This window comes from Xenopus laevis, chromosome 9_10L (genome assembly GCF_017654675.1).
Source record: "Xenopus laevis strain J_2021 chromosome 9_10L, Xenopus_laevis_v10.1, whole genome shotgun sequence".
Classification (NCBI taxonomy): domain Eukaryota; kingdom Metazoa; phylum Chordata; class Amphibia; order Anura; family Pipidae; genus Xenopus; species Xenopus laevis.
This window is the reverse complement of record NC_054387.1, coordinates 122,560,811-122,581,658: the sequence shown is the minus strand read 5'-3', so window position 1 is coordinate 122,581,658 and position 20,848 is coordinate 122,560,811. Positions and strand designations below refer to the sequence as shown.

Below are 20,848 nucleotides of genomic sequence, written 5' to 3'. Positions count from 1 at the left end.
CCCCCTATAAGATATATTGGATCTAACTGTCAATGTATATCTGACACCCAACACCCATTTGCTGAGAGAGATGAATAGTGAACATAAACTTGATTATTTCAGAAATGGCACAGATTTTTTAATTGGTTGTATTTAGAAAGTTTCTTATTTCAGTATGAGGATGCTTACAATAAATTTCAATTTTTTCGATAGTTCCCCTTTAATATTGGCTTTCTACTGCACCCTCTTCCAGGTCTTCCTGCAACCTCATTTCATCAAAACAGACTCCCTGTTGCTCACTGCCGTTAAAGGAGACAGCACTGTCGTGTCAGGAGGAAAGACTTCTGGGGTGACTTCATTAGGGACCAATACTACAATACAGACAACACCCCTGCAAATGCCGGTAAGAGGAGACACCCACCATGCACTGATTCCTACAGTTGTACTCTTAAAATTTCTTAAAGGGGTTGTTCACCCTCCAACCACTTTTTCAGTTGAGTTGTTTTCAGATTGTTCCCCAGAAATAAAGACTTTTTACAAATGCTTTTGCATTTTTTATTTTTTACCGTTTTTCCAAAATCTAAGTGTAAAGTTGAATGTTGGTATCTCTGGTGTTTGAGTCTGGCAGCTCAGTAATTCAGGTGCAGATTCTGAACTGTTACAATTTTGCAACATTTAGTTGATACATTTCTCAGCAGCATCTCTGGAGTATTAGCAACTATTGTATCAATTCCAACAGCAATTCTCAGGGATTCTGCTCAACAGATAAGAAATGTGTCAACTGAATGTATAAATTTAAAACAGTTTAAAGAGTCAGCGACCCCCTCTCAGAGCTGCTTTAGAAAGGTGAAAAATTAGACACGTGAAGATCTCCCCTAAAAGCCTTCCCGCCGGCTAGAATCTGAATCGCCCGAATCCTTGTGAGGAAATCTTCCTGAATCCTGAATCTTCATGTGTGTCTCTGCCCTTACACTTCGATATTAGAAAAACTGTCACACATAGAAAATAGAAAGTAATTGGAAAAAATATTTATTTCTGAAGAAAGATCTAAAAACAAAAGAAAAAGTGTTTGGTAGGGGAATAACCCCTTTAAGTGTGAACCACATATAAAATAAATTTGTTAGTCCCTTCATCATAATCTCATGCTCTTTAACATGGGTGTTATATATAAGCACCTCCTTATTCTTGACGTCCTGAACCAAGAGTAATGAGCTTCATTTTTCCTACTGGAAAGAAGGATGAGCTTTGAGCAGCAAGTGCCCATGATGCTTTCATAGTCTGCTCCATCTGCATTAGTGTAGGGTGCAGTTCACTCTTAGAGTATTTAGAATGATTTTGGTACTCTGCATGGGGCATATGAATAGTGACACCTCACCAAGGGTCACCTAGAACGACGTTCGGTTGTAGTTGGGCTAAAGCCAAAAAACAAAGGTTGTCTTGATTGCCACATCACATGCTTCATTTTTCTGACCTTTGTGTGTGTTTTTATGCTATAGGCTCTGGTCAGCGGGGGTACTATTCTGACAGCAATGCCGTTTGTAATGGATGCAGACAAGTTGCCTATTAATCGTATTGCAGCCAGTGGCAAGATGGCCATGCTGAACTGCAAAGGGGAAAAACGGACAGCGCACAATGCCATCGAGAAGCGATACAGATCCTCTATCAACGACAAGATCATAGAGCTTAAGGACCTGGTCGTAGGCACTGAGGCCAAGGTATCAACTGGCAAACTCTTACCATCTGTACGCCAACTCAGGGTTCCCCAACTATAGTCTTTGTTTAAACTGTATTTTATACAGACATTTGTATATAGAGACAGGTCAGGTAATCTTCAGATATGGCACCATGCAAGTGGGCTCACTGACTTTAAGCTGGGGCCATGCCCCCTCCAGTTTTTCTTGAGTATATATGGAAATCTATGACCAGTTCCACTCTCAGAGCCTTGCATGGCAGTTAGAGGAGCCAGAGCAGAGTGCCAAATGGGCCTGAAGACATGTGATTTCCTTAGCAAACAGGATACCCGGCCAAATTTAAAGGAGAAGGAAAGCTACCAAAGCAGTATATTGCAATAAATTAGCCACATTAGTGCAAGCTATAAGACTATATTTATACTGCAGAATGCTTTACCGTACCTGAGTAAACAGCTCTAAAAGCTCTCTGTTTCTTTTAGATAGCAGCTGCCATATTAGCTTGGTGTGACATCATTTCCTGCCTGACTCTTGCTGCCCACTTATAGCTCTGGACTCAGATTACAGCAGAGAGAGGAGGAGGGAGCGGGAAAAGTCAGGGGGAGAGGGGAGCAAACTAAACATGTTCAAGGAAAACTTCAAAAGAGGCTGGCACAGCCCTAGGCCCACGAAGTAGTAATGCAGGAGTCAGGTTGTAAAAGAGTTAAAAAAGCTTACATTTATTGTCCATAATTAAGAAAACAGGCCTGATGCGTGTCTACCAAGGACCCTTACTTATAGGCTGAAAATTAAACAATACATACACAGTATTAAAAAGAGAAGTGACCAATGGGAGATGAGTGGGTTGGCACTACTTGGTGGGCCTAGGCCTGTGCCAGCCTCTTTTGAAGTTTTCCTGTTGTCTGACTCCCCTTGCTGAAGGTCTGGGGCGTGTGCACCCGGGCCCAATGGTGACAGCGGTAAGCTCATATAGGACACTCTTAAATATACAGTAGTAGATACTGGTTAACCAATTTGTTCATTTTGTAAACATGTTCAAGCCCAAGCCCTGGAGGTTTATGCTGAAATCAGGAAGTCTGATACAGAAGCCCATGAGTACACAATAGAAGGAAAGAAATGTGGTGTTTCTTTTGACAGAGGACTCAGAGCAGCATTACTTTGAGGGGTTACTGGTGTATTTATATAGACCTTACTGATAAAGCTTACTTAGTTTTAGCCTCCTTCTCCTTTTATTATAGGCACCCCTTTCCTCTCTACCCCAGTATAACTATTTTATTATTTGACTACAGCTGAACAAGTCGGCCATTTTGAAGAAGGCCATAGACTACATCCGTTTTCTGCAGCAGAACAACATCAAGCTCAAGCAGGAAAACATGATGCTGAAAATGGCTGCCCAGAAGAACAGTAAGTTCCCATTCCCTGCTTCGATGTTGCTGTTTTTCTGAAATGCTCTGGGTAGTCCATCAAGGGTAGACCAAATATATATGTAGATATTTGCTAGTAAGGTGTCAGAGAATATTTTGGCAATATACTTTATTTTGCCATTGTTTAGCTATTTTCAGAAACAGCTGTTTATGGCATCAGACTAAAGCTATTTTTTCTGTTTCGTCAGATACCCTGAAGGACTTGGTGGCCAGTACGGTTGTCATGGAAGGAATGAAAGCAGAAATGATGGAAGTGCTCACACCTCCTCCCTCAGATGCAGGCTCTCCATCACACAGCGGCAGTCCTCTCTCCCAGTGCAGCAGCGACTCAGAGCCAGACAGTCCTCTAAGTGAGGATGCTAAGGTGAGCAGCTTCACTCACTTCCCAGCTGCTCATGATACACAGTGTGTTGTTTACTTCTTCTTACTCCTGATGGTGTGTGCACTAGGGGGTTAGTTACATAGACTAGATTTAGAGAGGCTGAAAAGCAGCTGCTCTACTCTCTGTCTCGTTTATGTGTCCCACTAGTTCTGTATTTATTACAGAAGGGATGATCCACCTCTGTTTTTCCAGATGTTAAAGGAGAACTAAACCCTAAAAATGAATGCGGTTAAAAATGCCATATTTCATATACAGAATTTATTGCACCAGCCTAAAGTTTCAGCTTCTCAGTAGCAGCAATGATCTAGGACTTCAAACATGTCACATTTTGGAAAGTGTCTGTGACACTCACATGCTCAGTGGGCTCTGAGCAGCTGTTGAGAAGCTTAGCTTAGGGGTTGTTGCAAATTATTAGGCTGAAAATTAGGTTGGTCTGTCATATAAGCTAATGCTACGGGGCTGATTATTAAATTCTGATGCTAATTGCACTTGTTTCTGTGCTGCCATGTAGTCATTATCTTTATTAATTATCCCTAAGCTCAGCAAGTGACAGCAGCAGAAAAGAAGATGGGGAGCTATTGGGGCATGTTTGGAGACACAGATCTTTACTGCTAGGACAATTGTTGCCTTGGGCTGGTACAGAAACCCAAAACATTATGTACTTCTTTAGTTAGGCTTTAGCTCTCCTTTAAACTACATCTCTGTGTCCCACTGAGATTCCCTGCTGCATGGCTGTTCTTGTTCTCTCTCAAACCTATTCCTGCCCCTTTTAGGTCGAAGTCAAACAGGAGGTTCCATCTCCCCGCAGCGCAGGGATGTTGGATCGTTCCCGCATGGCACTCTGTGCTTTTGTTTTCCTCTGCCTCTCGTTCAATCCTTTGTCTTTCCTGATGGGAAGCTCCAAGAGCTACGACTCTTTGGACAGTGGATCTTACCATGGTGCGGGGAGGAGCATGTTGCAGGCAACATCCTCAGGTTGGTTTCTCAGACTGGTGTGCACTGCTAAGTCTTCTTAATCTTTCCTAGTAACTATGATCCACGCAGCTTTTTGGGGGCAGAATACAATGACTTACTAACTCAGCCCTTTTCTGGAAGGCAGTTTATAATGCAGAGCAAACATGCACAGTAGGAACAAAAGTACATCTACAGAAACAAAACCGAAATAAAATATAAACAGTAAGAAGGAAAGGGACATAAAAGAAGGGAGAGGAAGGAAAGGAGGTGATTAAAGGAGGCAAGGGTATCAGTTATTTCATACCAGGGTAGCACTCGGATAGCATCAAATATTTTGTTGATCCAGCCAAGTTCCCATATGGCTTCAAATATCTCTGGGCAACTTCTCGCTAAGTAAGCTAGTTTCTGTTGAGGGAGGGAGACATTTACCAATTCCAGCCAGAACTGCAAAGAAGGGAGATCCAGAGATTTCCAAGACATTAAGATTGCCTTTTTTGCATAATATAACAGCCATAGGTAGCATGTTCTTGAGTAGGCCCGGAGTTGTAATTCCCCTGTTAAACCCAGCTCTGGGGAGTGGATATTTGGGAGAGCGAGTTTTTCATTTATGTACTGGAGAACATTACTGCAGAATCTCTGTATTATCGGGTAAGTCCAAAATACACGAAACAGAGACCCCACCTCAAGTCTACATTTAGGACATTGATCGGACACATTATCGTAGATTTTTGCTAAACGGTAGGGGGTTTAGTATGCCCTGTTTAGGAACTTTATTTGTACATAGCTATCCTTCATTGAAATAGATATTTCTGGGACCAACTTAAGAGCATCCTTTCACATATCCTCATGTAACTCAGGGATATCCCTTTGCCATTTTATCCTGACTTTCTCTGAGGGTACCAGGCCTATTGCAGTGAGTATAATGTATAGCCAGGACAGAGGTTTGGCATCTACAGATCTTCTTGATGGAAAAAAATCTCTCCTTGTCCTTTCTTTCTGCAGAACCATCCATGTGGTCCAGCTGGTTGGTCCCTTCTACTTTCCTTTGGCCCATCAACATCATCATCGTTCTGGGAGTATTTATAAGACTGTTTATTTATGGGGAGCCTGTAACCCGACTGCACTCAGAATCTTCTGCCCTCTTCTGGTGTCACCGCAAACAAGCTGATGTTGATCTGTCTCGGGTAAGCTGTACTCCAAAGCCAGAATTGAATTGAAAAGGCTTAAATGTTCAGAATTTCACCTCCTTGCACTTTAGTTTGTCACCTTTTTATACAAACAATATATGAGAGCATAAATTAAATGCAGAAAAATCTTTTAAAGGGGTTGTTCACCTTCCAAACACTATTTTTAGTTCAATAGTTTTCAGAAATAAAGACTTTTTTTCAATTGCTTTCCATTTTTTATTTTTTTAACGGGTTTTTCAAAATCTACGTTTAAAATCCGTCTCTGATGTTTCAGTCAGCCAGTTTAGCAATTCAGGTGCAGACTCTAAACTGTTACAATTTTGCAACATTTAGTTGATACATTTCTCAGCAGCATCTCTGGAGTATTGGCAACTATTGTATCAATTCTAACGGCTGCCTGTAATGAAACCCAGAGATTCTGCTCAGCAGGGACAAAGATAAGAAATGTATCAACTAAATGTATCAATTTAGAGCAGTTTACACGGTCAGTGACCCCCCCCCTCCCAGAACAGCTTTAGAAGGTGAAAAATTACACTTTACACTTTAATATTAGATAAACAGTCACACATAGCAAATAGAAAGTAATTTGAAAAAGTCTTTATTTCTGGTGAACTGTCTGAAACCAACTGAAATGAAAAAGTGTTGGAAGGTGAACAACCCCTTTAAGTCTATTTATGAATGTTTTCATGCTTTGTGATACAGTGTTCTAAAATATGATTGTAACTGCTAGTGGTCTACAGTGAGTGCCTCTTCTGAGACAATATAGTAGCTCCCACCAATACATTTGCATTGAAAATAAATGGTAGGTAAATACCCCCAGATGAAAAGAATATATTTTCCCACTAAGGTGAGATTGATGTGTCAGCCTGCAAGTGCCATAAATTGTGTCTCTTTAACATATACACGAGACCTGCATTCTATGGTGTGTTTAGAGATTAATGTATGTTGCACACATGCTCTAGGGTGACTTTGCACAGGCATCTCTACACCTTTGGATGGCACTCAAAGCACTGGGCCGACCCCTTCCCACCTCAAACCTTGATCTGTGCTGCAGTCTAATGTGGAGCATGATTCGATATGTTCTCCAGCGCTTGTGGGTGGGGCGTTGGTTGGCTGCGCGGGCCGGAGGCTTTCGCAGAGACCACCAGCTAAAGGATGATGTCAGGAAAAGCTGCAGGGATGCTGCTCTTGTGTATCACCGCCTCCACCAGCTTCACATGACTGGTATGTTGGGAAGATCCAATATTATAGCTCTTACTGTATCAATAGGAAGCAGGAGAATGAATGCAAGTACTAGCGTTTGCCTGTATTAAAGGGCCTCTTTTCAATGATGCAGTGGGAAACACCATGAGTATTATTAACATGTATTTTTAGAGCACCAACATATTGCACAGCGCTGTAAAATAATTGTGTTTATACAAAGAAGTCACATGAATTACATACAGAGACATACAGAATTACATACATGTCTACCAGTAGGGTACAAAAGTTGAGGAAGGCCCTGTGCAAAAGAGCTTACAGTCTAAAAGGGGAAGGGAGTGAGACACAAGGTGTGGGAGTGAGCAAGATCAGAGGAGCCCTCTTTTTGCACCCTACAAGCACAGCATGAGTGCATGTAATGCTATCTATCTATCTATCTATCTATCATCCATCTGTGTCTATCTATTTATCATCTGTCTATCATCTATCTATTTATCTATCATCTATCTGTCTTCTTATCTGTCTGTCTATCATCTATCTCTCTATATCTGCACTTAAATAACACCTCTATAAATAATAAAAACTTGTAATGCGCTTATGAATGTGACACTCTTACGTTTACTACAGGGAAGCACGTTGGAGGTCACCTGTCTGCCATAAATATGGCACTAAGTGCAGTGAACCTGGCAGACTGCGCTGGAAACACCATCTCTGTAGCGACACTGGCAGAAATCAACGTTGGCGCCGCCCTAAGAGTAAAGGCCAGCCTGCACCGACGCTTCCACTTTTTAGCCGTGAGTGAAACGACGCATCTGACTTATTCATCTCACTGTTAATTCATTTTTTGGTGATAGAGGGTACATTTAAATTAGTAAGCTAGTTTTTCAGGTATACAATATAATTCATAATCCTAAACAACCTATAAATAAATATATATGCCATATAACTCCTCTGTGATTTCTAATATCCTTATCATTTACAGTAGGGGGTACATTATCCCTTGTAATACATGAGTGATACTCCGAGTTCCCTGTATAACTCAGCCTGCAGCCTTGTGCCTTTATATGGTCACAGAACCCCTCAGTGACTTCTAATATCCTTATCATTTACAGTAGGGGGTACATTTTCCCTTATACTACATGAGTGATACTCAGAGTTCCCTGTATAACTAAGCCTGCAGCCTTGTGCCTATATATGGTCACAGAACCCCTCAGTGACTTCTAATATCCTTATCATTTACAGTAGGGGGTACATTTTTCCTTATAATACATAAGTGATACTCCGAGTTCCCTGTATAACTCAGCCTTGTGCCTTTTATGTGATCATGGAATTTTATTATCTACATATATTGCAGACCCTACATATCTGTTACTAAGAACCGGAAATCCCCCTCTTTCTCCCTGCAGCGCTTTTTCCTGTCTAGTGCCCGTCAGGTGTGCCTGGCACAGAGTGTCACTATCCCCCCTGCCATGCAGTGGCTGTGCCACCCTCTGGGACATCGCTTTTTTGTGGATGGAGACTGGACTGTAAAGAGCTCTCCCCGAGACACTATTTACAGCACAGCAGGCAGCACAGGTAATGGGCCCTTTAAGTATTAAAGGGATAGCAAGCTTCAGATTCAATGTAAGTCATTAGTTAGTAAGATCAGACATCCTTATTTACAGGACTTAAATCCAGCTCTTTTCTCTGCCCAACTAAGCTTGTATGGTGCAGCCTGAGCTTCACTTACTCTGTTGATGGGTTTAGTAAGCAGCTCACATGTGTTTTTTTAGTGATAAATATAAGCAGGGAGAGACCTGTGCTACAGCTGGAGCTACCTCTACTGGCCAGAGAAATTCACTGCAAACACAAATGATAATAAAACACATAATGATATATTTATCAAAGGCTGAAGTTCACAGCTCTGGTGAACTGTGGTAAACTCTCCTCTTCACCTTTGATACATATAGAGAGAAAAAGAAAACCCTTCCCTGGTGTGTGTGTGTGTGTGTGTGTGTGTGTGTGTGTGTGTGTGTGTGTGTGTGTGTGTGTGTGTGTGTGTGTGTGTGTGTGTGTGTGTGTGTGTGTGTGTAGAAAGGTAAGACGAATGCACCACTTACAGTTAAATAGCTGGTGTAGGTTTGATTTGAATTCAGTTCTAGCCATTACTGACTGCGGTAATAGGTTTTACTATTGTGTCTGTGCAGCAATACAGTGCTGGGACTAGAATATATACATCCTGCTTGGTATCTTCAGTCTTGTCCCTCTCACGAGTGTTTGTTTTCTTGGCACAGTGGATCCCTTGGCCCAGGTGACCCAGGCTTTTCGGGAACATCTCCTGGAGAAGGCGCTGTACTGTGTGGTTCAGCCCGAACAGACCAAGCCCATTACAGAGGGAGAGGGGTAAGTGATTCCAATACAAGATAGAGCATGGAACCTGCTCAGTTGTGTCTGTGGTTTCCCTCTCTTCTTTAGCAGAACTGTACTGTGCTGTGAATGCCTTTATATCGGACATAGAATACATTTAAACATGTACAAGAAATATATTGCTAGTCTAATAAGTAACTCATGGTAACCAATCAAAACATTTCTGTCATTATTCTAATTGCTCCAGACATTGACAGCTAACTGATAATTGGTTTCTATGGGTTACAGGAATAAGATAAATTTTTACTAAGATAAATTTTTTTTCCTGTGCCTTGTGTTTTTTCACTGCCCTGTCTGGACATTCTCTTGGTTTGTCTCGCCTGCAGGGAGTTTTCGGATGCGCTGGAATATCTGCAGCTCCTGAATGGATGCTCAGACACAGCAGCCATTCCCAATCACACGTTTTCCATCAGTTCTAGTATGGCAGCGGTCACAGGTGAGGTCCATTTCCCTCATTAAACAATAATTAATTTATTTTCTGTGTTAGAACACTGGGGGACATAGAAATAACCCCATGGGTTATAAATACCAAAATGAGGTTGGTTAACCTGTAGATTTACTGCTCACTGCCAGCTTTTCCATTGTCCTTAGTTCAAAGATACAGTTTTTCTTCATGTCAGGCCTAGATGTGGCTTTAGTTCTAATATCCAAAGTGTTGGCTGTGTCAGTTTTCATGGGCGGTTAATTCTAGTAAAGATGGACAAGTGTTGGCTTTAAAAATATATGTGTTGAAAACCGGACTTGCTGTTCTGCTTTTCGTCCTAAAGGGGAACTATCGCGAAAATGAAAATTTAATATAAGCTTCAGCATACTGAAATGAGATCTTTCTTAATACAATCAATTAAATATTTTGTACGTTTCTGAAATAATAACGTTTATCTTCACTATTCCTCTCTCAGCATCTGTTTCTCTTCATTCAGGAGTTGGGTGTCAGATATTCATTGACAGTTAGATCCAATATATCTCATAGGGGGGCTCCTTTTGCCTAGAAGATGTATTAGAGCTCACTCTATTAAAATCACCAGACATCACGTCTCTCTACATGCAGAATTTGTGCAAAAGGCAGTTATTTTGTTAGATTTTGTTTGTACTGAAATCTGTTATTCGAATGAGCTCTAATACATCTGCTAGGAAAGGAAGCCCTATAAGATTTATTGGATCATTCATCTGACACCCAACTGCTGAATTTAGACAGAATGAGGAGAAACAAATGCTGAGAAAGGGATAGTGAATATAAACGTGATTATTTCAGAAATGGTACAGAATTTTTAATTGATTGTATTTAAAAAGTTTCTTATTTCAGTATGCTGAACCTTATATTAAAATTTCATTTTCGCGATAGTTCCCCTTAACAATGGGACCCAGAGGGATCAAGTGACTTCCCCTCAGCCCATTGGTCAATGGATTATATCCATCATGGTTTATGACTATCACCAGAGAAAGCCAGTCTGGGTAGCTCCCCACTCAACCAGGATCAATTGGTGCTTGCTTGGCAGTACTGCACCCTGTCACAGGCCAGCGTCTTTTTTTTTTTTTTTTTAAAGATTGTTATTTTTAAAAGTTTTAAAAACCACAATTAATTACAAAGAAAACAGAAAAGAGAGAGAGTTGGAAGGTACCACAAGAGAAGGGAAGAGGTGAGGAAAGGGGACAGGGCTACATATATGTGATTAACATGTGCCCCATATTGCATTGAACTTCTTGGAGCAACCTCTAACTAGGTAGGTGAGTTTCTGACTCGGGAGGGAGTCGTTCAATAATTTCATTTGGGTGGGGGTCTAGGGATTCCCATTTCATTAAAGGAACAGTTCAGTGTGAAAATAAAAACTGTGCAAAATAAAAAAATGTTTTTAATGTAGTTAGTTAGCCAAAAATGTAATGTATAAAGGCTGGAGTGACTGGATGTCTAACTTAATAGCCAGAAAACAACTTCCTGCTTTTCAGCTCTATAACTGTGAGTTAGTCAGTGACTTGAAGGGGGGCCCATGGGACATAACTGTTCAGTGAGTTTGCAATTGATCCTTAGCATTCAGGTCAGACTCAAAAGCAACAGATATGACCCATGTGGCCCCCCGCAAGTCTCTGATTGGTTACTGCCTGGTAACCAGGGTAACCAGTCAATGGAAACCAAGAGAGCTGAAAAGCAGGAAGTAGTGTTCTGGCTATTATGTTAGACATCCAGTCACTCCAGCCTTTATACATTACATTTTTGGCTAACTAACTATATTAGAAACATTTTTTTATTTTGCACAGCCTATCTATTTATCCAGTTTTTATTTTTATACTGAAAAATTCCTTTAAGATAGCCTCTTTTGCATAGTAAAGCAGCTTCAAATAGCATATTCTGGAGTATGACTGAAGTTGAAGTGTCCCTGTTATTCCCAGCAAGCAGAGACTGTCCAGCATCTTTACAGGAGTAGTAACACCTTTAGTTCTACGGCTTGTTCCCAGCCAAGGCAAATCTTGGGATACAAAGTTCTGTCCATGTGACATGCTTTTCTTTTGACATTTCTGGGGATCTACACTTTTTTTGGGGCTTAGACTGGAGGGTTAATCAGAGCCAGACCAGGCCCTTCTCCGGTCTTTATATCGCTTTTAGTGTCCTGTTCCTGAAGTTGAGGATACTTACACCCAGGGTAACAAAGTATGATGTAAGAGGACCACTTTTGAAGAATATGTTCCAAATCTCTTGACCCCTCTGCACAGGGACAGATCCGGTTGCCAAGTGGTGGGCCTCTCTCATTATTGTGGCTATTAACTGGCTGCAAGGCGATGATGAAGCAGCGCAGAGACTGTACCCCGTGGTGGAATACATGCCGAAGACTCTATATGCTTCAGAGTGAGTGGAATGGCCGGGAATGGGTGGGTTTTAAGGGAGTCTGTCATGATTTTTATGATGTTGTTTTTATTTCTAAATTACACTGTTTACACTGCAAATAATTCACTCTACAATATAAAATGTAATTCCTGAATAATAAGTGTATTTTTTTAGTTGTAATATTGGAGTGTAGGCGCATCTCAGGTCATTTTGCCTGGTCATGTGCTTTCAGAATCAGTTTGCTCTTTTGAGAAATGGATTTCAGTGCATAATTCTGCTGGAGCAGCACTATTAACTTATGTGTTTTGAAAAAAGTGTTTCTCCCCATGGAAGTATCCCTTGAAAAACACAAACATTGAAAGGTTATAAAAGCCTGGAAGCTTTCATGTACATACTTCACCTTTACTGTAAATCCTTATGTATTTAAACACTGAGCCCCCATTATATAGAATACAGATATATGATAATGTTCATCAGCCATAACACTGTTACTCTTTGATCTAGGAATCCTCTGCCCAAAGCTGCTCTTTATGTCTTCAAAGCCGTACGTACCTTGTTGGGAAAGCAAGACAGCAGTCAGGTCAGCTTGGGCCACTCTGAGAAGGCAAGTGGCTACCTGCGAGACAGCTTGAACATGGGCCCATCCAGCACTAGCAGCGTGGATAAGGTGAGGAGCCCAGAACCTGCCTCATCCTATCATACCTCAACCCTGCATTCATCTAACTCACTGACTGAGATGGGAAGGTGCAAATAGATAGAACTGTGGCTGTGGTGCATTGTAGTTGCATTGCATGTGATATCGGTGATGTGCAATGTGCCCTCAGTGCAGCACAGAGGCAGAGCCAAATCTTCAGCACAACATCCATAAGCTGTTTGGAATCTGGAAGGGGACGGCTTTGGAAATTTGACTCTTCACTGGCCTAATATTTTGCTGGGATTTGTTGTTTTTTACGATACTATGCCACACTGCACTGCTGTTTATTTTGGTAAAATAGAAAACTAAACCTAGATAGGGTGAGATGGGCTAAAACAAGCCAAAAAGCCCTTTACAAGCAGAAGCCTTCTGAAATGAGAAGGCATTTACTTGTTTCGTGCCATACACACAGCACTGACTATATACTAAAAATGAAAGTTTTAATTCTCCCATAAGGCTTCAGGGGCGGAGACATGCAAATCACTCCTTTATGTTCCTTTGGCCAACTATGCATCCAGAACCACTGGGTTAATAGCACAGATAATAATTCAGAACCATATATCCAAACAGCCTGTTTCCAATTTGTTAGATCTCTTCGGTGCAAGTAACATGGCTTCTGAGGGGGTGGGACTTGGAGAAGAGCCAAATAGAAAACCGAACATGGTTAGGGTAAGATGGGATAAAAGGAGCCAATAAGCCCTTTACAAGCAATTACATGCAAAGTGAAGCCTTCTGAAATGAGAAGGTATTTACTTGTCTCGTGCCATACACATAGCACTGCCTAAATACTAAAAATGAGTTTTAATTCTCCCATAAGGCTAACTATGCATCCAGCAGAACTGTTGGTTTTATAGCACAGATACATCTTAATAGTTCAGAGAAGCGATGTGCGGGCCTACAAGAAACCCGCGGGTCGGGCGGGTTCGGGCCGACTCCTGCACAAAATTTTCGGGGTCGCTCTTCTCCTACTCTCCCGCCCGCAACCTAGTACTGCCGACTTCGGAATTTATAGACTTCCACCTGCCTCCGCCCCTTTTGTGACATCACTGCAGGCAGGTCAGATGCAGGTCTATAAAAAGAGGGCAGGAGTGGGCCCGGGTGCGGTTTGGGAGGGTTATGGTATGGTGCGGGTTGAGAAATTCACGACCCACACATCACTAGTTCAGAGTCATATATCCAAACTTGCAGACAGCCTGTTTCCATCTTGTTAGATCCCATCAGTGCAAGGTATTGGGACTTTGAGAGTAGCCAAATAGAAAACCGAACCTTGTTAGGGTGAGATGGGCTAAAAGGAGCCAAAGCAATTACATGCAAAGTGAAGCCTTCTGAAATGAGAAGGTATTTCCTTGTCTCATGCCATACACATAGCACTGCCTCAATACCAAAAATGAGTTTTAATTCTCCCATAAGACATCATGGGCGGAGACATGCAAATCACTTCTTTATGTTTATTCTGATAAGCAGGATGGAGGTGAGACAAGTCCAAACGAATGACTTGAAGGTCATATTTGCATTCCTACATAGGTTGGGAACATGTACATGCCACCCTTCTTCTAACGAAGACCAATACAGCATGTGACTGATCAGTTGTTCTCTACACTGGGGAATGGAGTCATTAGCCCCCTGCGCTATTTCTCTCCCCTCCAGCACAATAACCCCATCCCTTTTTCTCCCTCTGCTTCCAGGTAGCACAGCTTCTCCTGTGTGACCTACTACTGGTGACAAGGACAAACATCTGGCAGCAGCAACAGAATTCCCCAGGGCAGCAGCAGCCCAGTCTAGTGCATCCAGCGCCTCCTCATGAGCTGCGGGGATTCCAGCTGGATCTGAGCAGCCTACGTAGATTGGCCCAGTCCTTCAGGCCGGCCATGCGCAGGGTATGTGCTGTCTGTCAGTCTGTTGGGATGCTGGACTATGAGAAGGGGAGGGAGTATAAGAGCAGTAGGGCAGCAGTTGTTCATAGAGATGTTCCCCCTGCATGACTTGATCTGTTTGGTCTCTTAGGTATTCCTACATGAAGCCACAGCTCGGCTAATGGCCGGCGCCAGCCCCACACGGACACATCAGCTGTTGGACCGCAGCTTGCGCAGGAGGGTTGCACTGTCCAGCAAAGAAGGTGAGAGCTTTGTACATGAGACCAGACATAGACATGTGATAGGAGGCACAGACTTAATGGGCTGGTTCACCTTTAAGGTAACTTTTAGTATGTTATAAAATGGCTGGCTAATTCTTAGCAACTTTTCAATTGGTCTTCATTATTTATTTTTTTATAGTGTTTTAATTATTTGCCTTTTTCTTCTGAATCTTTGCAGCTTTCAAATGGGTGTCGCTGACCCCTTGTAAAAAGCAAATCCTCTGTAAGGCTAGAAATGAATTGTCATTGCTACTTTTTATTACTCATCTTTCTATTCAGGCCTCTCCTATTCATATTCCAGTTTCTTATTCAAATCAATGCATGGTTGCTAGGGAAATTTGAATCCTAGCTACCAGATTTAAAATGAAGAGCTGCTAATTAAAAAGCTAAATAACCCAAACGCCTTAAATAATAAAATTAAACCAATTGCTTTTTTTTTTTCAGCAGCTCTTCAATTTGTATTAGCTAGGGTCCAAATTCCCCTAGCAACCATGCATTGATTTGAATAAGAGACTGGAATATGAATAGGAGAGGACCTTACTAGAATGATGAGTAATAAAAAGTAACAGTAATAATGTGTGTAGACTTACAGAGCATTTGCTTTTTAGATGGGGTCAGCGACGCCCATCTGAAAGCTGGAAAGAGTCAGAAGAAAAAAGTAAATAATTATGAAACTATCAAAAATAAATAAGGAAAACCAATGGACAAGTTGCTTAGATTTGGCCATTCTATTACATACTAAAAGTTTACTTAAAGGTGAACCACCCCTTTAATGGGGTGGTTCACCTTTTAAGTTAACTGTTAAGTATGATGTAGAGAGAGACAGATTGCAATCGGCTTATTATTTAAGGTTTTTGAGTTATTTCGCTTTTCATTCATCAATCTGTTTGCTAGGGTCCAAATTACCCTAGCAACCATGCACTGATTTGAATAAGAGACTGGGATAGGAATAGGAGAGGCCTGAATAAAAAGATGAGTCATTAAAATGGACCAATAACAATACATGTGAAGCTTTAGAGAGCGTCTGGTTTTAGATGGGGTCACCGACCCCCATTTGAAAGCTGGAAAGAGTCACCAGAGAAGGCAAATAAAAAAAACTATAAAAAAAATAAATAATGAAGACCAATTGAAAAGTTGCTTAGAATTGGCTGTTCTATAACATATTAAAAGTTAACTTAAAGGTGGACCACCCCTTTTAATATTTAACCCATTCTCTGCCACTGCATCCTCTAGCACTGCCCTAACTATTCTTGCTTCAAAGCCTGCTGAGCGCTCATTTTACCACTGTCTGCTTGGCACATTAACCCCCATTCTGCTGATGCCTCCTCTGTGTATATGGACTGGCAGCGCTCTACTATGGTTTCTTCTCTGATGAATATAATCCAAGAGACGGCCCAGAATGGGGTTAATGTTCAGTTCAGCATGGCATGAGATTGTTACATATTGACACCAAAGAAAGAGGGAGTGGGGCAATGGCAGAACCCAGACTGGGGCACAAATCAATCCCATATCTTTCTACCGGTTTAGTAGCCTGTCCCATGAATAGTTTTACATGTCTCTTTGTTAAACATTGTTGAATGGCCTTTCACTCAGAATTAAAGGAGAAGGAAAGCTACCAAGGCAGTTTATTGGCAATAGATTAGCCACAACAGTGCAGGTTAGAACGCCATTTTTATTCTTTAGAATACTTTTCTTTACCCGAGTAAACAGCTCTAGACACTGTCTCTGTTTGTTTAGGATAGCAGCTGCCATATTAACTTTCTATGACATCACTTCCTATCTGAGTCTCTCCCTGCTCACTCATGGCTCTGAGCTCAGATTACAGCAGGGAGGGAGAGAGGAACAAACTGAGCATGCTCAAGCCCAAGCCCTGGAGGTTTAAGCTGAAAACAGGAAGTCTGATACAGAAGCCCATGAGTACACAATAGAAGGAAAGAAATGTGGTGTTTCTTTTGACAGAGGACTCAGAGCAGCACTACTTTGAGGGTTTACTGGTGTATTTATATAGACCTTTCTGATAAAGCTTACTTAATTTTAACCTTTCCTTCTCCTTTAAAGGGATACTGTAATGGGAAAACATGTCAAAACACATCCGTTAATAATGCTGCTTCAGCAGAATTGTGCACTGAAATCCATTTCTCAAAAGAGCAGATTTTTGTATATTGAACTTTGAAATCTGACATGGGGCTAGACATATTGTCAGTTTCCCAGCTGCCCCAGTCATGTGACTTGTGCCTGCACTTTACGATGAAACTACTTTCTGGCAGGCTGTTATTTCTCCTACTTAATGTAACTGAATCCGTCTCAGTGGTATTGAGTGCTGTTCTTAAGCTGGCCATAGATGTTGAGATTTTTAAAAGATCAGATCCTGATCGTGAGACCACGATCTTCTCAGAACGATCGTACGATCGTATGAATCTACCATCAACTAAAAAGACCAATTTACCAGTAAAACAAAGGGGAGCTGCCTGCTTGGCCCTGCAAACATAGAGAGATTGCACTGGGACCGACAAAGATTTTTTGACCTGGCCGATCAATTTCCCGACAGATGTCGGCCGAAAAATCGTAAGATGTACGATCGTTCGCATACCACTAACCGCACGATAATTTCGAAGGATCGGTCGGGCTTCCCTAAAATCGGTCGTTCGGCAAGAAGAATCGTCGCGTCTATGGGGACCTTAAGATCTACCAGGCAGCTGTTATCTTGTGTTAGGGAGCTGCTATCTGGTTACCTTCCCATTGTTCTTTTGTTTGGCTGCTGGGGGGAAAAGGGAGGGGGTGATATCACTCCAACTTGCAGAGAAGAGTGACTGAAGTTTATCAGAGCACAAGTCACATGACTGGGGAAGCTGGGAAACTGACAATATATCTAGCCCCATGTCAGATTTCAAAATTGAATATAAAAAAATCAGTTTGCTCTTTTGAGAAATGGATTTCAGTGCAGAATTCTGCTGGAATTTCCCCCTGACAGTATCCCTTTAACAACCCTCTTAGCATTCCTATAGTATGTACTTTGGCCCCCAGTTAATTTCTATCAAACTTGTGACCCTCTACAGCTGTTGCGAACTACAGCTCCCAGGATCCTCAGCCTGCCAGCTGGGAGGTGAAGTTAACAGCAGCTGGAAATGTAGCATCCCTCACCTTCCTGGCATCTTTCCAGCCCTCCTACAGATGGCACGGTCCAGGGAGACTGGCCTGTTAAAAGCAGGAGATACCGAAGCTGTTTCTCTTTCGTCCACAGATATGGTACGGTTGGTCAGCTGCAGCGTTACCCTCCCGACGCTGCCTTGTCAGTAATCTCCGATTGGTTTAAAGAAAGCCCCACCCTCTTTGGAGGAGGGGCTCTGTTTCTGCAGTGTGCCCTTCTTCCCCAGGGCCAGCAGCACCCATAGGAGACATATCTCAAGCCATGCAGGACTGTGCCACTCAAGAGAATGAGGGGGGTGTCTTATCCACCTACTTACCCTCCCAGGGCCAGAGAAGAAGCATTGGCTCCACCTTACATGACTCTGCTGGAATGTTCTTTTTACTATTGAGCAGCGCAACTCTCTATTCTCTTCAACCATCTTTAACTCCTAGCTTGTAGCTTATTGGTTCAGAGGATTTTTCTGACTCATGAGAAGAAAGGAAAAAAAAAAAATGTAAAAAAAACAAAAATCAGTTGTATTTAAACGTTTTATTTTTCAGTTTGCCGTGTTGTCTCCATTGTTTGGCTCTTTACCCTTTATAGATGCGCCCCTTGTCTGAAAGTCATTAATCTGCCCTCACTGCAGAGACTCCCCCCCCCCCCCCCCGTGTTTATATTGTGCAGCGTAAACGGTTTTGCTCGTAGGGACAGTGCACTATGATAAATAAGCCGTTAAAGGAACAGTAACACCAAAAAATGAATTTTTTTTTTCTAAAGTAATGAAAATATAATGTACTGTTGCCCTGCACTGATAAAATGGGTGTGTTTGCTTCAGAAACACTACTATAGTTTATATCAACAAGCTGCTGTGTAGCAATGGGGGCAGCCATTCGAGCACAGGATACACAGTAGATAACAGATAAGTACTACTATAGTTTATATAAACAAGCTACTGTGTAGCCATGGGGGCAGCCATTCGAGCACAGGATACACAGTAGATAACAGATAAGTACTACTATAGTTTATATAAACAAGCTGCTGTGTAGCCATGGGGCAGCCATTCAAGCACAGGATACACAGTAGATAACAGATAAGTACTACTATAGTTTATATAAACAAGCTGCTGTGTAGCCATGGGGGCAGCCATTCAAGCACAGGATACACAGTAGATAACAGATAAGCTCAGTAGTATACAGTGGGATTCTTCTGCACTTATCTGTTATCTACTGTGTATCCTGTGCTTGAATGGCTGCCCCCATGGCTACACAGCAGCTTGTTTATATAAACTATAGTAGTACTTATCTGTTATCTACTGTGTATCCTGTGCTTGAATGGCTGCCCCCATGGCTACACAGCAGCTTGTTTATATAAACTATAGTAGTACTTATCTGTTATCTACTGTGTATCCTGTGCTTGAATGGCTGCCCCCATGGCTACACAGCAGCTTGTTTATATAAACTATAGTAGTACTTATCTGTTATCTACTGTGTATCCTGTGCTTGAATGGCTGCCCCCATGGCTACACAGCAGCTTGTTTATATAAACTATAGTAGTGTTTCTGAAGCAAACACAACAGTTTTACTAGTGCAGGGCAACAGTACATTATATTGTCATTACTTTAAAACACTTTAGTAATGAGCTTTAAAGGTTAAACAAACACCTTTAAGGACATTGTTTCCTTAGTATGATGGGTACAACTGTATTCATGTAACATTGGACAATAACACTATAACCTGGCAAAGTAGGGGGAAATAATGGCCGATGTTTCCAGCCTCTCTCTGTTCCCAGCAGGCACCCAAGGGATGAGCCCCACAGCCCGGGAGCATGCGGAAGCCCTGCTCCTTGCCTGCCGCTACCTGCCCCCCATCTTTCTGTCTGCTCCAGGGCAGAGAGTGGGCATGTTGGCTGAGGCCGCCCGTACCCTGGAGAAGCTCGGGGATAAACGGACTCTACAGGACTGTCAGCAGATTATCCTGGCACTGAGCAGCGGAACCACTGTAACCTCCAGCTAGGGGGCAGTCTTTCAGCTCCAACTCCTCTCTCTTTTACTGTCTTGTCTGTGCCTGGTTCTGCTCACACTGACTCTTCAGTTGCTGTATAAAGCCAGTACTTACTTCTAATACACAAAAGCCATCAATAGTGTGTAAATTAATTATATCCTTAAAAACGGTGACTAGTGATGTGATCAGTTATAAAAGGTGACTAGTGATGTCATGACTCACTAAAACTTGTGTATTATAAAAAAAATAAAGTACCCCTTGTTTTAAAATATGAGGATATTGGAAGTAACCTCTGAGTTCCATGACCTGTATAAAAACATATGGTCATGTAAAAATTATGTTAAATATCCTTATATTTTACAATAGGGGGCACTTTATTCAGTATATAATGAATGGCTTTATTTATGGCAAGTCCATTGTGTGAGTGCGGCTCCACGTCACAGGCACCTACTATATTCCATGATACTTTGTCATAAGGATAATGCAGGGTCAGAAAAGCACTCACAGAGACCTGTCCAGAATAATGGATACAGCAGCCGTGCCTTTCATGTACAGAGTAACTGGCTGAGGTATTGTAACTATGAGATGTAGAAGATGAATGAGCTCAGACACTAAGCACAATTCACTACTAAGCACAATTCTGCAGGAACAGTCCCCTAAGTTTGCTCATAGTCTGTACAGAGAGATACCATAAAACTATGGCAGCATAGGTATTCCCTGTACTAAGCACAATTCTGCAGGAACAGCCCCTAAGTTTGCTCATAGTCTGTATAGAGAGATCCCATAAAACTATGGCAGCCAGGTCCGGACTGAGAATTAAAATAGGCCCTGGCATTTCAGGTACACAGAGGCCCA

General features: G+C 41.9%; 1 protein-coding gene across 5 annotated transcripts in view; it reads left to right on the top strand.

Annotated features, from left to right (window-relative positions):
- The window catches only part of LOC108701685 (sterol regulatory element-binding protein 1), a 30,303-nt gene extending 10,100 nt beyond the window's left edge, over positions 1–20,203 (top strand). For 2 of the 5 annotated variants that reach the window (XM_018236628.2, XM_018236630.2), the window contains exons 4-19: positions 233–382; positions 1,476–1,694; positions 2,957–3,071; positions 3,280–3,455; positions 4,247–4,448; positions 5,430–5,611; positions 6,577–6,838; positions 7,442–7,608; positions 8,221–8,389; positions 9,088–9,196; positions 9,547–9,656; positions 11,927–12,059; positions 12,543–12,705; positions 14,418–14,609; positions 14,737–14,848; positions 19,782–20,203. In XM_018236628.2, coding sequence (XP_018092117.1) covers positions 233–382; positions 1,476–1,694; positions 2,957–3,071; positions 3,280–3,455; positions 4,247–4,448; positions 5,430–5,611; positions 6,577–6,838; positions 7,442–7,608; positions 8,221–8,389; positions 9,088–9,196; positions 9,547–9,656; positions 11,927–12,059; positions 12,543–12,705; positions 14,418–14,609; positions 14,737–14,848; positions 19,782–20,005 — 2,685 coding nt within the window. In that variant the 3' untranslated portion in view covers positions 20,006–20,203. Of the gene's footprint in view, positions 1–232; positions 383–1,475; positions 1,695–2,956; positions 3,072–3,279; positions 3,456–4,246; positions 4,449–5,429; positions 5,612–6,576; positions 6,839–7,441; positions 7,609–8,220; positions 8,390–9,087; positions 9,197–9,546; positions 9,657–11,926; positions 12,060–12,542; positions 12,706–14,417; positions 14,610–14,736; positions 14,849–17,922; positions 18,553–19,781 lie in introns of those variants that run through there. The other 3 variants (XM_041575839.1, XM_018236631.2, XM_018236629.2) reach the window with 3 other exon arrangements.
- Positions 20,204–20,848: the final 645 nt, after the last annotated feature.